General features: G+C 52.7%; 1 protein-coding gene across 2 annotated transcripts in view; it reads left to right on the top strand.

Annotated features, from left to right (window-relative positions):
- The window catches only part of ADISSP (adipose secreted signaling protein), a 94,806-nt gene that overhangs the window by 55,901 nt on the left and 16,114 nt on the right, over positions 1-22,791 (top strand). For both annotated transcript variants that reach the window (XM_083158317.1, XM_083158367.1), the window contains exon 4: positions 12,633-12,771. In XM_083158317.1, the coding sequence (XP_083014443.1) occupies positions 12,633-12,771 (139 nt within the window). The remainder of the gene's footprint in view (positions 1-12,632; positions 12,772-22,791) is intronic.

The raw sequence follows: 22,791 nt of genomic DNA, 5'->3' as shown, positions 1-22,791 counted from the left end.
CCTCCTTAGTAAGTGTTGCTCATGCAGACCAGCACATCAGTCCTTCTGACGGGGATAGGAAGAGGTCTCCTCAGTAAGTGTCCCTCATGCAGACTAGCACATCAGTCCTTCTGACGGGGATAGGAAGAGGTCTCCTCAGTAAGTGTCCCTCATGCAGACTAGCACATCAGTCCTTCTGACGGGGATAGGATGAGGCCTCCTCAGTAAGTGTCGCTCATGCAGACCAGCACATCAGTCCTTCTGACGGGGATAGGAAGAGGAGGTCTCCTCAGTAAGTGTCCCTCATGCAGACTAGCACATCAGTCCTTCTGACGGGGATAGGATGAGGCCTCCTCAGTAAGTGTTGCTCATGCAGACCAGCACATCAGTCCTTCTGACGGGGATAGGATGAGGTCTCCTCAGTAAGTGTTGCTCATGCAGACTAGCACATCAGTCCTTCTGACGGGGATAGGAAGAGACCTCCTCAGTAAGTGTCCCTCATGCAGACTAGCACATCAGTCCTTCTGACGGGGATAGGATGAGGCCTCCTCAGTAAGTGTTGCTCATGCAGACTAGCACATCAGTCCTTCTGACGGGGATAGGAAGAGACCTCCTCAGTAAGTGTTGCTCATGCAGACTAGCACATCAGTCCTTCTGACGGGGATAGGATGAGGCCTCCTCAGTAAGTGTTGCTCATGCAGACCAGCACATTAGTCCTTCTGACTGAGCAGAGAGGGGAGAACACTGTCCATGTAATCCAGCATTTCTCGGGAGCGGGATATGGGGGAAGTTTGATAGATTATCAGAGCTGCTAATTTTTTTTTTTGGGGGGGGGGGGGGGGTTCCTGCATTGTGTGCCTGTCCTGATATATTCCTTAGCATGAAATCCTTCTAATTAGCAAGCAGTAATGACACTGTACATCTGTTCCTTAAGGTTTCATGACACAAATCACAATGACCTGATACAGTTAATGATGACCGTTATAGGTACGATCTCTATGATATTATCATTTTAATTAGAAGTCAGCCAGCAGAGGAACCCCCGCACACACATTGGAAGCGCCCCCCTGTGTGATTCCAGGCACTGTTAGAAGTGTTGGATGAGGACCAGAAAGCCCATTAGTGATGTATTGGAGCTGAGCTCATCTGGAAGGAAGCCTCTTATTGCTGTACTGATACTGGGAGGAGGAGCGACTGGTGATCGGCACTGTTCAGGTTACGCAGTGGTTAGCATTGCTGTACTGATACTGGGAGGAGGAGCGACTGGTGATCAGCGACGTTCAGGTTACGCAGTGGTTAGCATTGCTGTACTGATGCTGGGAGGAGGAGTGACTGGTGATCAGCGACGTTCAGGTTACACAGTGGTTAGCATTGCTGTACGGATACTGGGAGGAGGAGGAGCGACTGGTGATCGGCAATGTTCAGGTTACCCAGTGGTTAGCATTGCTGTACTGATACTGGGAGGAGGAGCGACTGGTGATCAGCAATGTTCAGGTTACCCAGTGGTTAGCATTGCTGTACGGATACTGGGAGGAGGAGGAGCGACTGGTGATCAGCGACGTTCAGGTTACGCAGTGGTTAGCATTGCTGTACTGATACTGGGAGGAGGAGCGACTGGTGATCAGCAATGTTCTGGTTACGCAGTGGTTAGCATTGCTGTACTGATACTGGGAGGAGGAGCGACTGGTGATCAGCAATGTTCAGGTTACCCAGTGGTTAGCATTGCTGTACTGATACTGGGAGGAGGAGCGACTGGTGATCGGCGACGTTCTGGTTACGCAGTGGTTAGCATTGCTGTACTGATACTGGGAGGAGGAGTGACTGGTGATCGGCGACGTGCAGGTTACACAGAGGTTAGCATTGCTGTACTGATACTGGGAGGAGGAGTGACTGATCAGCGACGTTCAGCTTACGCAGTGGATAGCATTGCTGTACTGATACTGGGAGGAGGAGGAGCGACTGGTGATCGGCGACGTGCAGGTTACGCAGTGGTTAGCATTGCTGTACTGATACTGGGAGGAGGAGCGACTGGTGATCAGCAATGTTCAGGTTACGCAGTGGTTAGCATTGCTGTACTGATACTGGGAGGAGGAGCGACTGGTGATCAGCGACGTTCAGGTTACACAGTGGTTAGCATTGCTGTACTGATACTGGGAGGAGGAGCGACTGGTGATCAGCGACATTCAGGTTACGCAGTGGTTAGCATTGCTGTACTGATACTGGGAGGAGGAGCGACTGGTGATCAGCAATGTTCAGGTTACCCAGTGGTTAGCATTGCTGTACTGATACTGGGAGGAGGAGCGACTGGTGATCGGCGACGTTCTGGTTACGCAGTGGTTAGCATTGCTGTACTGATACTGGGAGGAGGAGGAGCGACTGGTGATCGGCGACGTGCAGGTTACGCAGTGGTTAGCATTGCTGTACTGATACTGGGAGGAGGAGCGACTGGTGATCAGCAATGTTCAGGTTACGCAGTGGTTAGCATTGCTGTACTGATACTGGGAGGAGGAGCGACTGGTGATCGGCGACGTTCTGGTTACGCAGTGGTTAGCATTGCTGTACTGATACTGGGAGGAGGAGCGATTGGTGATCAGCAATGTTCAGATTACGCAGTGGTTAGCATGGCTGTACTGATACTGGGAGGAGGAGCGACTGGTGATCAGCAATGTTCAGGTTACGCAGTGGTTAGCATGGCTGTACTGATACTGGGAGGAGGAGCGACTGGTGATTAGCGACGTTCAGGTTACTCAGTGGTTAGCATTGCTGTACTGATACTGGGAGGAGGAGCGACTGGTGATCAGCAACGTTCAGGTTACGCAGTGGTTAGCATTGCTGTACTGATGCTGGGAGGAGGAGCGACTGGTGATCGGCAACGTTCAGGTTACGCAGTGGTTAGCATTGCTGTACTGATGCTGGGAGGAGCGGCGACTGGTGATCAGCAACGTTCAGGTTACTCAGTGGTTAGCATGGCTGTACTGATACTGGGAGGAGCGGCGACTGGTGATTAGCGACGTTCAGGTTACGCAGTGGTTAGCATGGCTGTACTGATACTGGGAGGAGGAGCGACTGGTGATCAGCAATGTTCTGGTTACGCAGTGGTTAGCATGGCTGTACTGATACTGGGAGGAGCGGCGACTGGTGATCAGCGACGTTCAGGTTACGCAGTGGTTAGCATGGCTGTACTGATACTGGGAGGAGCGGCGACTGGTGATCAGCGACGTTCAGGTTACGCAGTGGTTAGCATGGCTGTACTGATACTGGGAGGAGCGGCGACTGGTGATCAGCAACGTTCAGGTTACTCAGTGGTTAGCATTGCTGTACTGATACTGGGAGGAGGGGCGACTGGTGATCAGCGATGTTCAGGTTACGCAGTGGTTAGCATGGCTGTACTGATACTGGGAGGAGGAGCGACTGGTGATCAGCGACGTTCAGGTTACCCAGTGGTTAGCATTGCTGTACTGATACTGGGAGGAGCGACTGCTGATCAGCGACGTTCAGGTTACGCAGTGGTTAGCATTGCTGTACTGATGCTGGGAGGAGGAGCGACTGGTGATCAGCGACGTTCAGGTTGCGCAGTGGTTAGAATTGCTGTACTGATACTGGGAGGAGGAGCGACTGCTGATCAGCGACGTTCAGGTTACGCAGTGGTTAGCATTGCTGTACTGATGCTGGGAGGAGGAGCGACTGGTGATCAGCAACGTGCAGGTTGCGCAGTGGTTAGCATTGCTGTACTGATACTGGGAGGAGGAGCGACTGGTGATCAGCGACGTGCAGGTTGCGCAGTGGTTAGCATTGCTGTACTGATACTTGGAGGAGGAGCGACTGGTGATCAGCGACGTGCAGGTTGCGCAGTGGTTAGCATTGCTGTACTGATACTTGGAGGAGGAGCGACTGGTGATCAGCAATGTTCAGGTTACACAGTGGTTAGCATTGCTGTACTGATACTGGGAGGAGGAGTGACTGATCAGCGACGTTCAGGTTACGCAGTGGTTAGCATGGCTGTACTGATACTGGGAGGAGCGGTGACTGGTGATCAGCGACGTTCAGGTTACGCAGTGGTTAGCATTGCTGTACTGATACTGGGAGGAGGAGCGACTGGTGATCAGCAACGTTCAGGTTACACAGTGGTTAGCATTGCTGTACTGATACTGGGAGGAGGAGCGACTGGTGATCAGCGACGTTCAGGTTACGCAGTGGTTAGCATTGCTGTACTGATACTGGGAGGAGCAGCGACGTTCAGGTTACGCACTGGTTAGCATTGCTGTACTGATACTGGGAGGAGGAGCGACTGGTGATCAGCAACGTTCTGTTTACGCAGTGGTTAGTATTGCTGTACTGATGCTGGGAGGAGGAGCGACTGGTGATCAGCGATGTTCAGGTTACGCAGTGGTTAGCATTGCTGTACTGATGCTGGGAGGAGGAGCGACTGGTGATCAGTGACGTTCAGGTTATGCAGTGGTTAGCGTTGCTGTACTGATGCTGGGAGGAGGAGTGACTGGTGATCAGCAATGTTCAGGTTACGCAGTGGTTAGCATTGCTGTACTGATGCTGGGAGGAGGAGCGACTGGTGATCAGCGACGTTCAGGTTACGCAGTGGTTAGCATGGCTGTACTGATACTGGGATGAGGAGCGACTGGTGATCAGCAATGTTCAGGTTACACAGTGGTTAGCATTGCTGTACTGATACTGGGAGGAGGAGCGACTGGTGATCAGCGACGTTCAGGTTACGCAGTGGTTAGCATTGCTGTACTGATACTGGGAGGAGCAGCGACGTTCAGGTTACGCACTAGTTAGCATTGCTGTACTGATACTGGGAGGAGGAGCGACTGGTGATCAGCAACGTTCTGTTTACGCAGTGGTTAGTATTGCTGTACTGATGCTGGGAGGAGGAGCGACTGGTGATCAGCGATGTTCAGGTTACGCAGTGGTTAGCATTGCTGTACTGATACTGGGAGGAGGAGCGACTGGTGATCAGCGACGTGCAGGTTGCGCAGTGGTTAGCATTGCTGTACTGATACTGGGAGGAGGAGCGACTGGTGATCAGCGACGTTCAGGTGACGCAGTGGTTAGCATTGCTGTACTGATACTTGGAGGAGGAGGAGGAGCGACTGGTGATCAGCAACGTTCAGGTTACGCAGTGGTTAGCATTGCTGTACTGATACTGGGAGGAGCGGCGACTGGTGATCAGCGACGTTCAGGTTACGCAGTGGTTAGCATTGCTGTACTGATACTGGGAGGAGGAGCGACTGGTGATCAGCGACGTTCAGGTTACGCAGTGGTTAGCATTGCTGTACTGATACTGGGAGGAGGAGCGACTGGTGTTCAGCGACGTTCAGGTTACGCAGTGGTTAGCATTGCTGTACTGATGCTGGGAGGAGGAGCGACTGGTGATCAGCGACGTTCAGGTTACGCAGTGGTTAGCATGGCTGTACTGATGCTGGGAGGAGCGACTGGTGATCAGCGACGTTCAGGTTACGCAGTGGTTAGCATGGCTGTACTGATGCTGGGAGGAGGAGTGACTGATCAGCGACGTTCAGGTTACGCAGTGGTTAGCATTGCTGTACTGATACTGGGAGGAGGAGCGACTGGTGATCAGCGACGTTCAGGTTACGCAGTGGTTAGCATGGCTGTACTGATGCTGGGAGGAGGAGCGACTGGTGATCAGCGACGTTCAGGTTACGCAGTGGTTAGCATTGCTGGACTGATACTGGGAGGAGGAGCGACTGGTGATCAGCGACGTTCAGGTTACGCAGTGGTTAGCATTGCTGTACTGATACTGGGAGGAGGAGCGACTGGTGATCAGCGACGTTCAGGTTACGCAGTGGTTAGCATGGCTGTACTGATACTGGGAGGAGGAGCGACTGGTGATCAGCGACGTTCAGGTTACGCTGTGGTTAGCATTGCTGTACTGATACTGGGAGGAGGAGCGACTGGTGATCAGCGACGTTCAGGTTACGCAGTGGTTAGCATGGCTGTACTGATACTGGGAGGAGGAGCGACTGGGGTTTGGGCGAGGATGGGTGGGCATGGGAAGTGTTGGGAGGTTGTGTGTAGGAAGGGATGTGTTGGGGGGTGGGGGGCGGTGTATAGCCGTGGGGCGGGCTTTGGGAGGTCATGGGGAGTGGCGGCGGATAGTGTGGGAGCTGCTGTGTAGGACGGAGGGCAAGGGGGTGATGTGTAGAACGGAAGTGGCCAGGTTTTGCATTGTGGCTACCCGTGGACGGGCCTGTCAATTACCCATGGAAGCCCGCCCACCGTTACCTACACTGATTGTGAGTGACGGATCTGGCTAAATATATAAGAGATCTTTTTTTTTATTTACAGCATCTTATATCGCACAGCTGATTCCATTATCAGGACATAGGACAGGTGCCATCTTCCATGTGGAGTCTGGTCACATGCGTGTCACATGCCCTTTTTTATAATGGTAGTCATATAATATTAAGTTCAAGTTATCATTGGTTTGGCCCTCCGACACACTTCAGATTTTTCATACGGCCCCCGACAGAAGCTAATTGCCCACCCCTGGTGTAGGTAGTCCCTGTCTCCCTGCGTACAGTAGCATGTCCCGGGCTCTATGTAGCTAGTCACTGTCTCCTCGCGTACAGTAGCGTGTCCCGGGCTCTGTGTAGGTAGTCACTGTCTCCCCGCGTACAGTAGTGTATCCCGGGCTCTGTGTAGGTAGTCACTGTCTCCCCGCGTACAGTAGCGTGTCCCGGGCTCTGTGTAGGTAGTCACTGTCTCCCCGCGTACAGTAGTGTATCCCGGGCTCTGTGTAGGTAGTCACTGTCTCCCCGCGTACAGTAGCGTGTCCCGGGCTCTGTGTAGGTAGTCACTGTCTCCCCGCGTACAGTAGTGTATCCCGGGCTCTATGTAGCTAGTCACTGTCTCCCCGCGTACAGTAGCATGTCCCGGGCTCTATGTAGCTAGTCACTGTCTCCCCGCGTACAGTAGCATGTCCCGGGCTCTATGTAGCTAGTCACTGTCTCCCCGCGTACAGTAGTGTATCCCGGGCTCTGTGTAGGTAGTCCCTGTCTCCCTGCGTACAGTAGCATGTCCCGGGCTCTATGTAGGTAGTCACTGTCTCCTTGTGTACAGTAGTGTATCCCGGGCTCTGTGTAGGTAGTCACTGTCTCCCCGCGTACAGTAGCATGTCCCGGGCTCTATGTAGCTAGTCACTGTCTCCTTGTGTACAGTAGTGTATCCCGGGCTCTGTGTAGGTAGTCCCTGTCTCCCTGCGTACAGTAGCATGTCCCGGGCTCTATGTAGCTAGTCACGGTCTCCCCGCGTACAGTAGCGTGTCCCGGGCTCTGTGTAGCTAGTCACTGTCTCCCCGCGTACAGTAGCGTGTCCCGGGCTCTGTGTAGGTAGTCACTGTCTCCCTGCGTGTACAGTAGCATGTCCCGGGCTCTATGTAGCTAGTCACTGTCTCCCCGCGTACAGTAGCGTGTCCCGGGCTCTGTGTAGCTAGTCACGGTCTCCCCGCGTACAGTAGCGTGTCCCGGGCTCTGTGTAGGTAGTCACTGTCTCCCTGCGTACAGTAGCATGTCCCGGACTCTGTGTAGGTAGTCACTGTCTCCTTGTGTACAGTAGCGTGTCCCGGGCTCTGTGTAGCTAGTCACTGTCTTCCCGCGTACAGTAGCGTATCCCGGGCTCTGTGTAGCTAGTCACTGTCTCCTTGTGTACAGTAGTGTATCCTGGGCTCTATGTAGCTAGTCACTGTCTCCCCGCGTACAGTAGCATGTCCCAGGCTCTATGTAGCTAGTCACTGTCTCCTTGTGTACAGTAGTGTATCCCGGGCTCTGTGTAGGTAGTCCCTGTCTCCCTGCGTACAGTAGCATGTCCCGGGCTCTATGTAGCTAGTCACTGTCTCCCCGCGTACAGTAGCGTGTCCCGGGCTCTGTGTAGCTAGTCACTGTCTCCCCGCGTACAGTAGCGTGTCCCGGGCTCTGTGTAGGTAGTCACTGTCTCCCTGCGTACAGTAGCATGTCCCGGGCTCTGTGTAGGTAGTCACGGTCTCCTTGTGTACAGTAGCGTGTCCCGGGCTCTGTGTAGCTAGTCACTGTCTTCCCGCGTACAGTAGTGTATCCCGGGCTCTGTGTAGGTAGTCACGGTCTCCCCGCGTACAGTAGCGTGTCCCGGGCTCTGTGTAGGTAGTCACTGTCTCCCCGCGTACAGTAGCGTGTCCCGGGCTCTGTGTAGGTAGTCACTGTCTCCTTGTGTACAGTAGTGTATCCCGGGCTCTGTGTAGGTAGTCACTGTCTCCCTGCGTACAGTAGCATGTCCCGGGCTCTATGTAGGTAGTCACTGTCTCCTTGTGTACAGTAGTGTATCCCGGGCTCTGTGTAGGTAGTCACTGTCTCCCCGCGTACAGTAGCATGTCCCGGGCTCTATGTAGCTAGTCACTGTCTCCTTGTGTACAGTAGTGTATCCCGGGCTCTGTGTAGGTAGTCACTGTCTCCTTGTGTACAGTAGCGTGTCCCGGGCTCTGTGTAGGTAGTCACTGTCTCCTTGTGTACAGTAGCGTGTCCCGGGCTCTGTGTAGGTAGTCACTGTCTCCTTGTGTACAGTAGCATGTCCCGGGCTCTATGTAGCTAGTCCCTGTCTCCCCGCGTACAGTAGCGTGTCCCGGGCTCTGTGTAGCTAGTCACTGTCTCCCCGCGTACAGTAGCGTGTCCCGGGCTCTGTGTAGGTAGTCACTGTCTCCCTGCGTACAGTAGCATGTCCCGGGCTCTGTGTAGGTAGTCACGGTCTCCTTGTGTACAGTAGCGTGTCCCGGGCTCTGTGTAGCTAGTCACTGTCTTCCCGCGTACAGTAGTGTATCCCGGGCTCTGTGTAGGTAGTCACGGTCTCCCCGCGTACAGTAGCGTGTCCCGGGCTCTGTCACTGTCTCCCCGCGTACAGTAGCGTGTCCCGGGCTCTGTGTAGGTAGTCACTGTCTCCTTGTGTACAGTAGCGTATCCCGGGCTCTGTGTAGGTAGTCACTGTCTCCTTGTGTACAGTAGCGTATCCCAGGCTCTGTGTAGGTAGTCACTGTCTCCCCGCATACAGTAGCGTGTCCCGGGCTCTGTGTAGGTAGTCACTGTCTCCCCGCATACAGTAGCGTGTCCCGGGCTCTGTGTAGGTAGTCACTGTCTCCTTGTGTACAGTAGCGTATCCCGGGCTCTGTGTAGGTAGTCACTGTCTCCTTGTGTACAGTAGCGTATCCCGGGCTCTGTGTAGGTAGTCACTGTCTCCCCGCGTACAGTAGCATGTCCCGGGCTCTGTGTAGCTAGTCACTATCTCCCCGCGTACAGTAGCGTGTCCCGGGCTCTGTGTAGGTAGTCACTGTCTCCCCGCGTACAGTAGCGTGTCCCGGGCTCTGTGTAGGTAGTCACTGTCTCCTTGTGTACAGTAGCGTGTCCCGCGCTCTGTGTAGGTAGTCACTGTCTCCTTGTGTACAGTAGCGTGTCCCGGGCTCTGTGTAGGTAGTCACTGTCTCCTTGTGTACAGTAGTGTGTCCCGGGCTCTGTGTAGGTAGTCACTGTCTCCTTGTGTACAGTAGCATGTCCCGGGCTCTGTGTAGGTAGTCACTGTCTCCTTGTGTACAGTAGCGTGTCCCGGGCTCTGTGTAGGTAGTCACTGTCTCCTTGTGTACAGTAGTGTGTCCCGGGCTCTGTGTAGGTAGTCACTGTCTCCTTGTGTACAGTAGCGTGTCCCGGGCTCTGTGTAGGTAGTCACTGTCTCCTTGTGTACAGTAGCGTGTCCCGCGCTCTGTGTAGGTAGTCACTGTCTCCTTGTGTACAGTAGTGTGTCCCGGGCTCTGTGTAGGTAGTCACTGTCTCCTTGTGTACAGTAGCGTATCCCAGGCTCTGTGTAGGTAGTCACTGTCTCCTTGTGTACAGTAGCGTATCCCAGGCTCTGTGTAGGTAGTCACTGTCTCCCCGCGTACAGTAGTGTATCCCGGGCTCTGTGTAGGTAGTCACTGTCTCCCCGCGTACAGTAGCGTGTCCCGGGCTCTGTGTAGGTAGTCACTGTCTCCCCGCGTACAGTAGCGTGTCCCGCGCTCTGTGTAGGTAGTCACTGTCTCCTTGTGTACAGTAGCGTGTCCCGGGCTCTGTGTAGGTAGTCACTGTCTCCCCGCGTACAGTAGCATATCCCGGGCTCTGTGTAGGTAGTCACTGTCTCCCCGCATACAGTAGCGTGTCCCGGGCTCTGTGTAGGTAGTCACTGTCTCCCCGCGTACAGTAGCGTGTCCCGGGCTCTGTGTAGGTAGTCACTGTCTCCCCGCGTACAGTAGCGTGTCCCGGGCTCTGTGTAGCTAGTCACTGTCTCCCCGCGTACAGTAGCGTGTCCCGGGCTCTGTGTAGGTAGTCACTGTCTCCCCGCGTACAGTAGCGTGTCCCGGGCTCTGTGTAGGTAGTCACTGTCTCCCCGCGTACAGTAGCGTGTCCCGCGCTCTGTGTAGGTAGTCACTGTCTCCTTGTGTACAGTAGCGTGTCCCGGGCTCTGTGTAGGTAGTCACTGTCTCCCCGCGTACAGTAGCATATCCCGGGCTCTGTGTAGGTAGTCACTGTCTCCCCGCATACAGTAGCGTGTCCCGGGCTCTGTGTAGGTAGTCACTGTCTCCCCGCGTACAGTAGCGTGTCCCGGGCTCTGTGTAGGTAGTCACTGTCTCCCCGTGTACAGTAGCGTGTCCCGCGCTCTGTGTAGGTAGTCACTGTCTCCCCGCGTACAGTAGTGTGTCCCGGGCTCTGTGTAGGTAGTCACTGTCTCCTTGCGTACAGTAGCGTGTCCCGGGCTCTGTGTAGGTAGTCACTGTCTCCCTGCTTACAGTAGCGTGTCCCGGGCTCTGTGTAGGTAGTCACTGTCTCCCCGCGTACAGTAGCGTGTCCCGGGCTCTGTGTAGGTAGTCACTGTCTCCCCGCGTACAGTAGCGTGTCCCGGGCTCTGTGTAGCTAGTCACTGTCTCCCCGCGTACAGTAGCGTGTCCCGGGCTCTGTGTAGGTAGTCACTGTCTCCCCGCGTACAGTAGCGTGTCTCGGGCTCTGTGTAGCTAGTCACTGTCTCCCCGCGTACAGTAGCGTGTCCCGGGCTCTGTGTAGGTAGTCACTGTCTCCCCGCGTACAGTAGCATGTCCCGCGCTCTGTGTAGGTAGTCACTGTCTCCCCGCATACAGTAGTCCATGCAGTGTAGAAGAGACCTGCTGGTCCCACACATTGGGTGATTATAGTACAGAGTAGCACCTCCATATTACCATGGTGACTTTATGGATACTTGTTTCCTAGCATGGCGCCCACTAAGCAAATAGCTGTGATAGTGGGCTATTCTGCGTAGGAAAATCGCATTGCGTAGCGTGTATAGTGATGTGCGATGTCCATAGTAAGTGCACAGGAGTGCTTATACAATTAAATATTGCATGGGATCGCATGGCACCAAATGCGATGCGATATTTCATTGTACAAGCACCCATGCCACGAGATGTGATGGGTGCTTACAATTGTAAGCACATGCACCTATGCCATTGTTTAGCGTCAACCCCAGTATCAACGCCACCCTGAAGCACGGCGAGCGGCGGCGGAACGCGTCCTCTGACCTTTTCATACCCCCACTATCCACGTCGGCGTGGAGTGTAATTTAAATAGTGTGGCGAGCGCACGCGGATTACTTTACATGTATTCCGCAACCCCCCCGATAACCTTAAGAAAACTAACTATTAAAAAGACAATATTAATGGACACTTTCACACACAGCTAATCGGCCTTTGGGAGCAGTCCCTGGCCCACCGATGCGCCGCTGTGGCTGCGTCATTACATCTAGGGCACACGCCTCCCTGACCCAGCGGCTGTACAGCACTGTGGTCTTCTTGGAGATGTGGAGCTGCTGCGCACAATACTCCACAGACGTCATCTCCTGTGCCCACGAGCACAGGAACCGTAGCAATGTGAGAAACGGTAAGCGGCAGCCAGGGAACCATTGCGCCACTCGCAAGCTGACCTTAAGTCGGCACGCCTTCACGTGGCACCGCCACATCGCCTCCTTAACTGCAAGGCGCATCATGTGGCCATTTGCGCAATTCTGTGTGACTGGGAGAAGTCAACGGTCCTGAAAAAACGTAATCGCCTCCTCCTCGGACTGAGGCAACGTGAATATATCCATTGATGCTGCCATATCAATATATATATCTATCTCGTATATCAATAATGCAGCAGGAGCTGAGTGATGCGTCCACTAGTCACAGAAAATCACCCCAGAGTGATTTCTGAGAGAATCCAACAGGGGCGGGAACGCCACTATAACGCGGCATGCGATATCTGTAAGTAGTAGTACGTTTATTTATAAGGTGCCGCAAAGTGTCCGCAGCGCCGCACATAGCAAACAAAAAACACAAGGTAACGTACAGGGTGTGTTGAAAAATACAGTAATGAATGTAAGGTACCGTACGTAGAAAATGTGGGCGCCGTGCTAGGAAACAAGTACCACATTATGTATAAGGGTGACGGAGCAGGAGGCCCAGGTTATACAGCCTCACCTGCATGATGGTGTGTATACTATATAGTAATGCGTAGGTTCTGTAGTTCTCCTGCATAGTTAATGCTGTGTGTCTGACGCTCTGTACTGTCCCCCCTGATAGGACATTGTATTCATAATGAGGGAATCCTTCTGTGTTCCAGGTCGGGTTCCTGAAGATCCTGCACAAATATGAGATTTCTTTTACTTTGCCTTCAATGCAGCGACTTGGAAAGAACATTTCCGTGGTTCCTCTACCTAACCTGAACCTCCGAGCAACCAAGATCACCGCGCTGCCTGAAGGTGAGACTGGCATGACGCCACATGAGTACCTGTCCTGTCTCGCTGGGGCTGGTGTCTGGCTCCCGCTCACCATAGGAATCTGCGGATTCAGTATGAAATCCCGGCGGTCGGGATCCCGGCGTTCAAAATCCCGACACCGGAATCCTGACCGCCGAAATCCCGACAAGGGGGGGATGTGAATCGCCCCCCTTGCGGTCTCGCTGCGCTCGCCACGCAGCGGGCCCGGTGCCTCGCTACGCTCGGCACGCTAATTTATTCTCCCTCCAGGGGTGTCGTGGACACCCACGGAGGGAGAAAGTGTCGGGATTCTGAACGCCGGGATCCCGACCCCTGGGATTTTAACTGCATCCCGCATCTGCCACCATAGTGAGATGGGACGGGCTGTGTAATGTCCTAATGCATCCACCAATCATTTACTCGTCTGGATCCGTTATCCCCTCACACTATGTGCAGCTGATGCGTGACGAGCCAAGGCTGCCCGCCAGTTCTGCCTCCATAAATGGTGACTGTGGTTCTGTGATCTGTTTGGAGTAATGCCCGTTACAATGTACTGGTTTGTAGCTGGCACAGGACTCGTGATCTGCAGGCAGAATACATCATATAAGCAGTGGATGGTCCTGTCTATATTAGGGGATAAGGTTTCTCCAGCCTGTGCGCTGGTTATGATCACTTGGTGCCTGGTGTTTGTTTACATTACTCTGTCTACAAAGTGGTTTAGATTAGAGACTGCTGCACAGGTGGATAGGAAGAGGCCTCCTCAGTAAGTGTCCCTCATGCAGACCAGCACATCAGTCCTTCTGACGGGGCAGATGGGGGATAGGAAGAGGCCTCCTCAGTAAGTGTCCCTCATGCAGACCAGCACATCAGTCTTTCTGATGGGGCAGATGGGGGATAGGAAGAGGCCTCCTCAGTAAGTGTCCCTCATGCAGACCAGCACATCAGTCCTTCTGATGGGGCAGATGGGGGATAGGAAGAGGCCTCCTCAGTAAGTGTCCCTCATGCAGACCAGCACATCAGTCCTTCTGACGGGGCAGATGGGGGGATAGGAAGAGGCCTCCTCAGTAAGTGTCGGTCATGCAGACCAGCGCATCAGTCCTTCTGATGGGGCAGATGGGGATAGGAAGAGACCTCCTCAGTAAGTGTCGCTCATGCAGACCAGCGCATCAGTCCTTCTGACGGGGCAGATGGGGGGATAGGAAGAGGCCTCCTCAGTAAGTGTCCCTCATGCAGACCAGCGCATCAGTCCTTCTGATGGGGCAGATGGGGGATAGGAAGAGACCTCCTCAGTAAGTGTCGCTCATGCAGACCAGCGCATCAGTCCTTCTGACGGGGCAGATGGGGGATAGGAAGAGGCCTCCTCAGTAAGTGTCCCTCATGCAGACCAGCGCATCAGTCCTTCTGACGGGGCAGATGGGGGATAGGAAGAGGCCTCCTCAGTAAGTGTCCCTCATGCAGACCAGCGCATCAGTCCTTCTGATGGGGCAGATGGGGGATAGGAAGAGGCCTCCTCCAGTAAGTGTCGCTCATGCAGACCAGCACATCAGTCCTTCTGATGGGGCAGATGGGGGATAGGAAGAGGCCTCCTCCAGTAAGTGTCGCTCATGCAGACCAGCACATCAGTCCTTCTGACGGGGCAGATGGGGGATAGGAAGAGGCCTCCTCCAGTAAGTGTCGCTCATGCAGACCAGCACATCAGTCCTTCTGACGGGGCAGATGGAGGATAGGAAGAGGCCTCCTCAATAAGTGTCCCTCATGCAGACCAGCACATCAGTCCTTCTGACGGGGCAGATGGGGGATAGGAAGAGGCCTCCTCAATAAGTGTCCCTCATGCAGACCAGCACATCAGTCCTTCTGACGGGGCAGATGGGGGATAAGAAGAGGCCTCCTCAGTAAGTGTCGCTCATGCAGACCAGCACATCAGTCCTTCTGACGGGGCAGATGGGGGATAGGAAGAGGCCTCCTCAATAAGTGTCCCTCATGCAGACCAACACATCAGTCCTTCTGACGGGGCAGATGGGGGATAAGAAGAGGCCTCCTCAGTAAGTGTCGCTCATGCAGACCAGCACATCACCTGAACGCCCGATGTTAGCGCCTGCTGATCAGAGAGATGGGAGCGACTGTGCACTGTGGGGGGAAAACAACCGCCTCCAGCTGCAAGTGACCCCCCCCCAAAGCACATGCCATTGGTCAGTCTATGTACTTTTACAGCGGGCACTCTATGGCTACTGCCTCCTCCTTCTGCAGTGTTAGTACATAGCAGGGCTGGTACCGCTGGTGTCAGGAGTGGTCACAATCAGTACATAACCCCCCCCCCAGCACATGCCATTAGTCTATGTACTGTTACAGCGGGCACATAAGTAATGACCCTATGGTTACAGCGGGCACATAAGTAATGACCCTATGGTTACTGCCTCCTCCCTCTGCAGTGTTAGTACATAGCAGGGCTGGTACCGCTGGTGTCAGGAGCGGTCACAATCAGTACATAACCCCCACCCCCCAGTACATGCCATTGGTCAGTCTATGTACTGTTACAGTGGGCACTCTATGGTTACTGCCTCCTCCCTCTGCAGTGTTAGTACATAGCAGGGCTGGTACCGCTGGTGTCAGGAGCGGTCACAATCAGTACATAACCCTCCCCCCCCCCCCCCCCCCCCCCAAGCACATGCCATTGGTCAGTCTATGTACCGTTACAGCGGGCACTCTATGGTTACTGCCTCCTCCCTCTGCAGTGTTAGTACATAGCAGGGCTGGTACCGCTGGTGTCAGGAGCGGTTACAATCAGTACATAACCCCCCCCCCCCCCCAGCACATGTCATTGTTCAGTCTATGACATGGGTCCTCAAACTGCGTCCCTCCAGATGTTGTGAAACAACAAATCCCAGCATGCCTTGCCACAGTTTTAACACTCCCTTATAGCAAAACTGTCGCAAGGCATGCTGGGATTTGTAGTTTCACAACATCTGGAGGGCCGCAGTTTGAGGACCCATGGTCTATGTACTGTTACAGCGGGCATTCTATGGTTACTGCCTCCTCCCTCTGCAGTGTTAGTACATAGCAGGGCTGGTACCGCTGGTGTGAGGAGCGGTCACAATCAGTACATAACCCTCCCCCCCCCCCCCCCCCAGCACATGCCATTGGTCAGTCTATGTACTGTTAAAGCGGGCATTCTATGGTTACTGCCTCCTCCCTCTGCAGTGTTAGTACATAGCAGGGCTGGTACCGCTGGTGTCAGGAGCAGTAACCATCAGTACATAACCCTCCCCCCCAAGCACATGCCATTGGTCAGTCTATGTACCGTTACAGCGGGCACTATATGGTTAGTTACTGCTCCTCCTCTGCAGTGTTAGTACATAGCAGGGCTGGTACCGCTGGTGTCAGGAGCGATCACAATCAGTACATAACCCCCCCCCCACCCCCAGACATGCCATTGGTCAGTCTATGTACTGTTACAGTGGGCACTCTATGGTTACTGCCTCCTCTCTCCGCAGTGTTAGTACATAGCAGGGCTGTACCGCTGGTGGCAGGAGCCGTGACAATCAGTACATAACCCCCCCCCCCCTCAGCACATGCCATTGGTCAGTCTATGTACTGTATGTACTGTTACAGCGGGCATTCTATGGTTACTGCCTCCTCCCTCTGCAGTGTTAGTACATAGCAGGGCTGGTACCGCTGGTGTCAGGAGCGGTAACAATCAGTACATAACCCCCACCACCCCCAGCACATGCCATTGGTCAGTCTATGTACCGTTACAGTGGGCACTCTATGGTTACTGCCTCCTCCATCTGCAGTGTTAGTACATAGCAGGGCTGGTACCGCTGGTGACAGGAGCGGTCACAATCAGTACATAACCCCCACCACCCCCAGCACATGCCATTGGTCAGTCTATGTCATGGGTCCTCAAACTGCGTCCCTCCAGATGTTGTGAAACAACAAATCCAGCATGCCTTGCCACAGTTTTAACACTCCCTTATAGCAAAACTGTCGCAAGGCATGCTGGGATTTGTAGTTTCACAACATCTGGAGGGCCGCAGTTTGAGGACCCATGGTCTATGTACTGTTACAGCGGGCACTTTATGGTTACTGCCTCCTCCCTCTGCAGTGTTAGTACATAGCAGGGCTGGTACCGCTGGTGTCAGGAGCGGTCACAATCACTACATAACCCCCACCCCCAGCACATGCCATTGGTCAGTCTATGTACTGTTACAGTGGGCACTTTATGGTTACTGCCTCCTCCCTCTGCAGTGTTAGTACATAGCAGGGCTGGTACCGCTGGTGTGAGGAGCGGTCACAATCAGTACATAACCCTCCCCCCCCCCCAGCACATGCCATTGGTCAGTCTATGTACTGTTAAAGCGGGCATTCTATGGTTACTTCCTCCTCCCTCTGCAGTGTTAGTACATAGCAGGGCTGGTACCGCTGGTGTCAGGAGCGGTCACAATCAGTACATAACCCCCCCCAGCACATGCCATTGGTCAGTCTATGTACTGTTACAGTGGGCACTCTATGGTTACTGCCTCCTCCCTCTGCAGTGTTAGTACATAGCAGGGCTGGTACCGCTGGTGTCGGGAGCGGTCACAATCAGTACATAACCCCCACCCCCAGCACATGCCATTGGTCAGTCTATGTACCGTTACAGCGGGCACTCTATGGTCACTGCCTCCTCCCTCTGCAGTGTTAGTACATAGCAGGGCTGGTACCGCTGGTGTCAGGAGCGGTCACAATCAGTACATAACCCCCCCCCCCCCCCAGCACATGCCATTGGTCAGTCTATGTACTGTTACAGTGGGCACTCTATGGTCACTGCCTCCTCCCTCTGCAGTGTTAGTACATAGCAGGGCTGGTACCGCTGGTGTCAGGAGCGGTCACAATCAGTACATAACCCCCCCCCCAGCACATGCCATTGGTCAGTCTATGTACCGTTACAGTGGGCACTCTATGGTTACTGCCTCCTCCCTCTGCAGTGTTAGTACATAGCAGGGCTGGTACCGCTGGTGTGAGGAGCGGTCACAATCAGTACATAACCCCCCCCCCCAGCACATGCCATTGGTCAGTCTATGTACCGTTACAGTGGGCACTCTATGGTTACTGCCTCCTCCCTCTGCAGTGTTAGTACATAGCAGGGCTGGTACCGCTGGTGTGAGGAGCGGTCACAATCAGTACATAACCCCCCCCCCAGTACATGCCATTGGTCAGTCTATGTACTGTTACAGCGGGCACTCTATGGTTACTGCCTCCTCCCTCTGCAGTGTTAGTACATAGCAGGGCTGGTACCGCTGGTGTGAGGAGCGGTCACAATCAGTACATAACCCTCCCCCCCCCCCCCCCCAGCACATGCCATTGGTCAGTCTATGTACCGTTACAGTGGGCACTCTATGGTTACTGCCTCCTCCCTCTGCAGTGTTAGTACATAGCAGGGCTGGTACCGCTGGTGTCAGGAGCGGTCACAATCAGTACATAACCCCCCCCCCCCAGCACATGCCATTGGTCATTCTATGCACTGTTACAGCGGGCACTCTATGGTCACTGCCTCCTCCCTCTGCAGTGTTAGTACATAGCAGGGCTGGTACCGCTGGTGTCAGGAGCGGTCACAATCAGTACATAACCCCCCCCCCCCAGCACATGCCATTGGTCATTCTATGCACTGTTACAGCGGGCACTCTATGGTCACTGCCTCCTCCCTCTGCAGTGTTAGTACATAGCAGGGCTGGTACCGCTGGTGTCAGGAGCGGTCACAATCAGTACATAACCCCCCCCCCCCAGCACATGCCATTGGTCAGTCTATGTACCGTTACAGCGGGCACTCTATGGTTACTGCCTCCTCCCTCTGCAGTGTTAGTACATAGCAGGGCTGGTACCGCCTGGTATCAGGAGCGGTCACAATCAGTACATAACCCCCACCACCCCCAGCACATGCCATTGGTCAGTCTATGTACCCTTACAGCGGGCACTCTATGGTTACTGCCTCCTCCTCCGCAGTGTTAGTACATAGCAGGACTGTCACCCTGTGAGTCATACAGACATTATGTGTCTTAATAAGCTGAGAGCGCACTAATAGATGCCTTCCTGCTGCAGACACAGCTCTACATTTACTAAAATGATTCTGGGCCCAGGGAAAATTGGTTTAAGATCAGCAAACTCATTACAACTTGCTGCAAATAGCAATGTAATGTCATTTACCTGGCAGCAGAAATGCCAGCTCGGAGGCTGGAAATAGCAGCTGACGTCCATCAGGCACCAGGCTTAGTCCTGTCTAATGCGGTTCTTGTGCCGATCTATAGACCCCCACTTACCAAGCTCTCCTCTAGTGTTCTGGTCTGAGCACTCTGGGAGTGGCCACCACTCTGGTGTTATATGGAAAGTTCTTATCCTGCCAGCATACACAGGTGTGGCGGGCAGCTGTCCCCAGTATTACACCCCATATACAGGTGATGGGCAGAGGAGCTGCGGTCCCTGGTATTGCGCTCCATATACAGGTGATGGGCGGAGGTGCTGCTGTCCCCGGTATCACGCCCCATATACAGGTGATGGGCGGAGGTGCTGCTGTCCCCGGTATCACGCCCCATATACAGGTGATGGGCGGAGGTGCGTTTGTCCCCGGTATCATGCCCCATAAACAGGTGATAGGCAGAGGAGTGGCTGTCCCTGGTATCACGCCCCATATACAGGTGATAGGCAGAGGAGCTGCTGTCCCCGGTATTACACCTCATATACAGGTGATGGGCAGAGAAGCTGCTGTCCCTGGTATCACGCCCAATATACAGGTGATGGGCGGAGGTGCTGCTGTCCCTGGTATCACGCCCCATATACAGGTGATTGGCGGAGGAGCTGCTGTCCCCGGTATTACACCTCATATACAGGTGATGGGCAGAGAAGCTGCTGTCCCTGGTATCACGCCCAATATATAGGTGATGGGCGGAGGTGCTGCTGTCCCTGGTATCACGCCCCATATACAGGTGATGGGCAGAGGAGCTGCTATCCCTGGTATCACACCTCATATACAGGTGATGGGCAGAGGAGCGCTGTCCCTGGTATCACGCCCCATATACAGGTGATGGGCAGAGGAGCTGCTGTCCCTGTTATCACGCCCCATATACAGGGGATGGGCGGAGGTGCTGCTGTACCCGTTATCACGCTCCATATACAGGTGATGGGCGGAGGTGCTGCTGTCCCCGGTATCAGAAAGGGAGACAAGCACAAGTAAAGTCGAGCAGCGCTATGAATAATTAAACCAGATGATTGGAAAGGTACAAATAATTTTTACTCACATAAAATACACAATAAAATATACAATATTACATAACAATAAATAGTATAGGGGGGTAATAAAAGTAAATTGGAATTAAGGTATAAAAGATGACCAAGCCTCAGTGGATTTGTGCAAAAATCAATGGAGAAGAAAACACTTTTAGTAGTGATTGGGTATATATTACCACACGATTGACCAGGTCCCAGGTAGGTGGAAAGAGTTCTCACGATGTATGCGGAATAGCTGTTTTTGCCGCTGGAGGGTATGATAGTCGCTGTAGCCCACTGGTGGAATATTACCCAGATAGGGAGATGAGCAGGATGCACCACTGGAGTACTTTTCAGCAGTCCACCGCCTGGGGTATCACTGGTGAAGATGGATGAAACGGCTTCCGTGCACAGTGATTGGAGAGCACATGTGTGCTGGAGATGGTAGTAGCAGAAGTCCTTGGCAGAGCTGTGCACGGTGTCCGCCGCTGTAAAGGGAGGTATCAAGTGTAAAATCCACGGTTTAAGGGCAATTTTGTATAGAATCCAGAGGCTGGTAAAAACACCTTACGCGTTTCACTGCGTCCTGCAGCTTTATCAAAGGTCTCATTACGAATTCAGCAAACGCAGCTCTTCATCCTCCACAGATCATACATGACCGCAATAAGACTAGAAAAATTTGCAGGGAGAAGCTCATCGGCCTGCCCTAAATGTAGAAACTCCCCAGGTACCTTCATCCATTTAATATGGGAATGTTATATAATCTCCCAGTTTTGGGATAAGGTTAAACATAATATAACCAGGACGGGGATACCAATGGAAAATATGACCCAGAAATGTTGTCTATTGGGAATAGTGCCCGGAAATGCGAATAAGAACGAAAAAGCATACATTATTAACCTAATGGCAATTGCAAAAGTGGTGGTAGGTGGATGTCAGATGTGGCGCCGGACATAGAAATATGGAAAAGGCGTCTGAACATCACAATACAACAAGAGAAAAAGTTAGCACATACTCGAAACTCACTTAATAAATTTTATTTAATTTGGAATCACTGGATACAGTCACCGCTTTATCAAAAAATTAAGTCACAGTAAGTAGTAAACACATAGATAAAAGATCAAGATCCGCTGCTTCTGCTTTCCCGCCCCCTCTTCTTCTCCCTTCCTGCATGAGATTAACGATCTGAAACCCGAAAAGGTGTAGATAATGAGGGAGGAGGGGGAGAGGAGACGGGAGGCGGAAATATTGAATAACACATAAGAATTTAGGAGGAAAATATAACACTTACCCGAAAGAGGTAATTAATCACTAAGGAAAAATGCTATATATTATCACTTCAGAGAGAGTAAATAAACACTATAATTGTAAATAAGTATTTATGTATGTATAACACTAAATGGTGTACCCCCCCCCCCCCTTTTTTTTTTTATCCCTCTTTATCTCTTGTTAGAAACTATGTATGGATACATGTGATAGAAAAGAAGATACCACCTACCATTATGGATAATAGATGAAGGGTCCAATAGGGGAATAATCATTGAATTTAGAGGAGCTGAGGGAAGATGGAGGTTGGAGTAAGAATAGGAAAGAAGAAAGGGGAAAACGGCACCTAGGCGTAGGGATGAGGATAGAGCAGTTAGACTTAAAAAGATATAGTATGGCACAAGGCACTTTAAAAAAACGATAAAACAGAATAAGGCACCCACGCAAATTGTAGGTATGTAAGTAGGTATAATTGACGATGTAAAGTATGGTAATATGAATGTATATAGGTTTCTGATGTGAATGAAATCAAATGCAAGAAAAATGTTTGTATTTTGTAAATATAAAACTTAATAAAGATTAAAAAAAAAAAAAAAGTGTTTTCTTCTCCATTGATTTTTGCACAAATCCACTGAGGCTTGGTCATCTTTTATACCTTAATTACAATTTACTTTTATTACCCCCCTATACTATTTATTGTTATGTAATATTGTATATTTTATTGTGTATTTTATGTGAGTAAAAATTATTTGTACCTTTCCAATCATCTGGTTTAATTATTCATAGCGCTGCTCGACTTGCCTTGTGCTTGTCTCCCTTTCTTGTCTTTTTAGTGGGGAGTGACTACCCCCACCTTTGAGCAGCAGCTCGTGTCAAAGCGCCTGTACATTCCCTAGGGAATTACCTTTGTTCTGTCCCTGGTATCACACTGCATATACAGGGGATGGGCAGAGGAGCGGCTGTCCCTGGTATCGCGCTCCATATACAGGGAATGGGCGGAGGTGCTGCTGTCCGTGGTATCACGCCCCATATACAGGTGATGGGCAGAGGAGCGGCTGTCCCCGGTATTACACCTCATATACAGGTGATGGGCAGAGGAGCGGCTGTCCCCGGTATCACGCCCCATATACAAGTGATGGGTGGAGGTGCTGCTGTCCCTGGTATTGCACCTCATATACAGGTGATGGGCAGAGGAGCGGCTGTCCCCGGTATCACGCCTCATATACAAGTGATGGGTGAGGTGCTGCTGTCCCTGGTATCACGCCCCATATACAGGTGATGGGCGGAAGAGCTGCTATCCCGCTGTATCGCGCCCCATGTACAGGTGATGGGCGGAAGAGCTGCTATCCCGCTGTATCGCGCCCCATGTACAGGTGATGGGCAGAGGAGCGGCTGTCCCTGGTATTACACCTCATATACAGGTGATGGGCAGAGGAGCGGCTGTCCTCGGTATCACGCCCCATATACAAGTGATGGGTGGAGGTGCTGCTGTCCCTTGTATTACACCTCATATACAGGTGA

This window comes from Crinia signifera, chromosome 1 (genome assembly GCF_055691185.1).
Source record: "Crinia signifera chromosome 1, ASM5569118v1, whole genome shotgun sequence".
Taxonomy (NCBI): Eukaryota; Metazoa; Chordata; class Amphibia; order Anura; family Myobatrachidae; genus Crinia; species Crinia signifera.
Note: the sequence above shows the minus strand (reverse complement) of the source record. Positions and strands in the feature narration are given on the sequence as shown.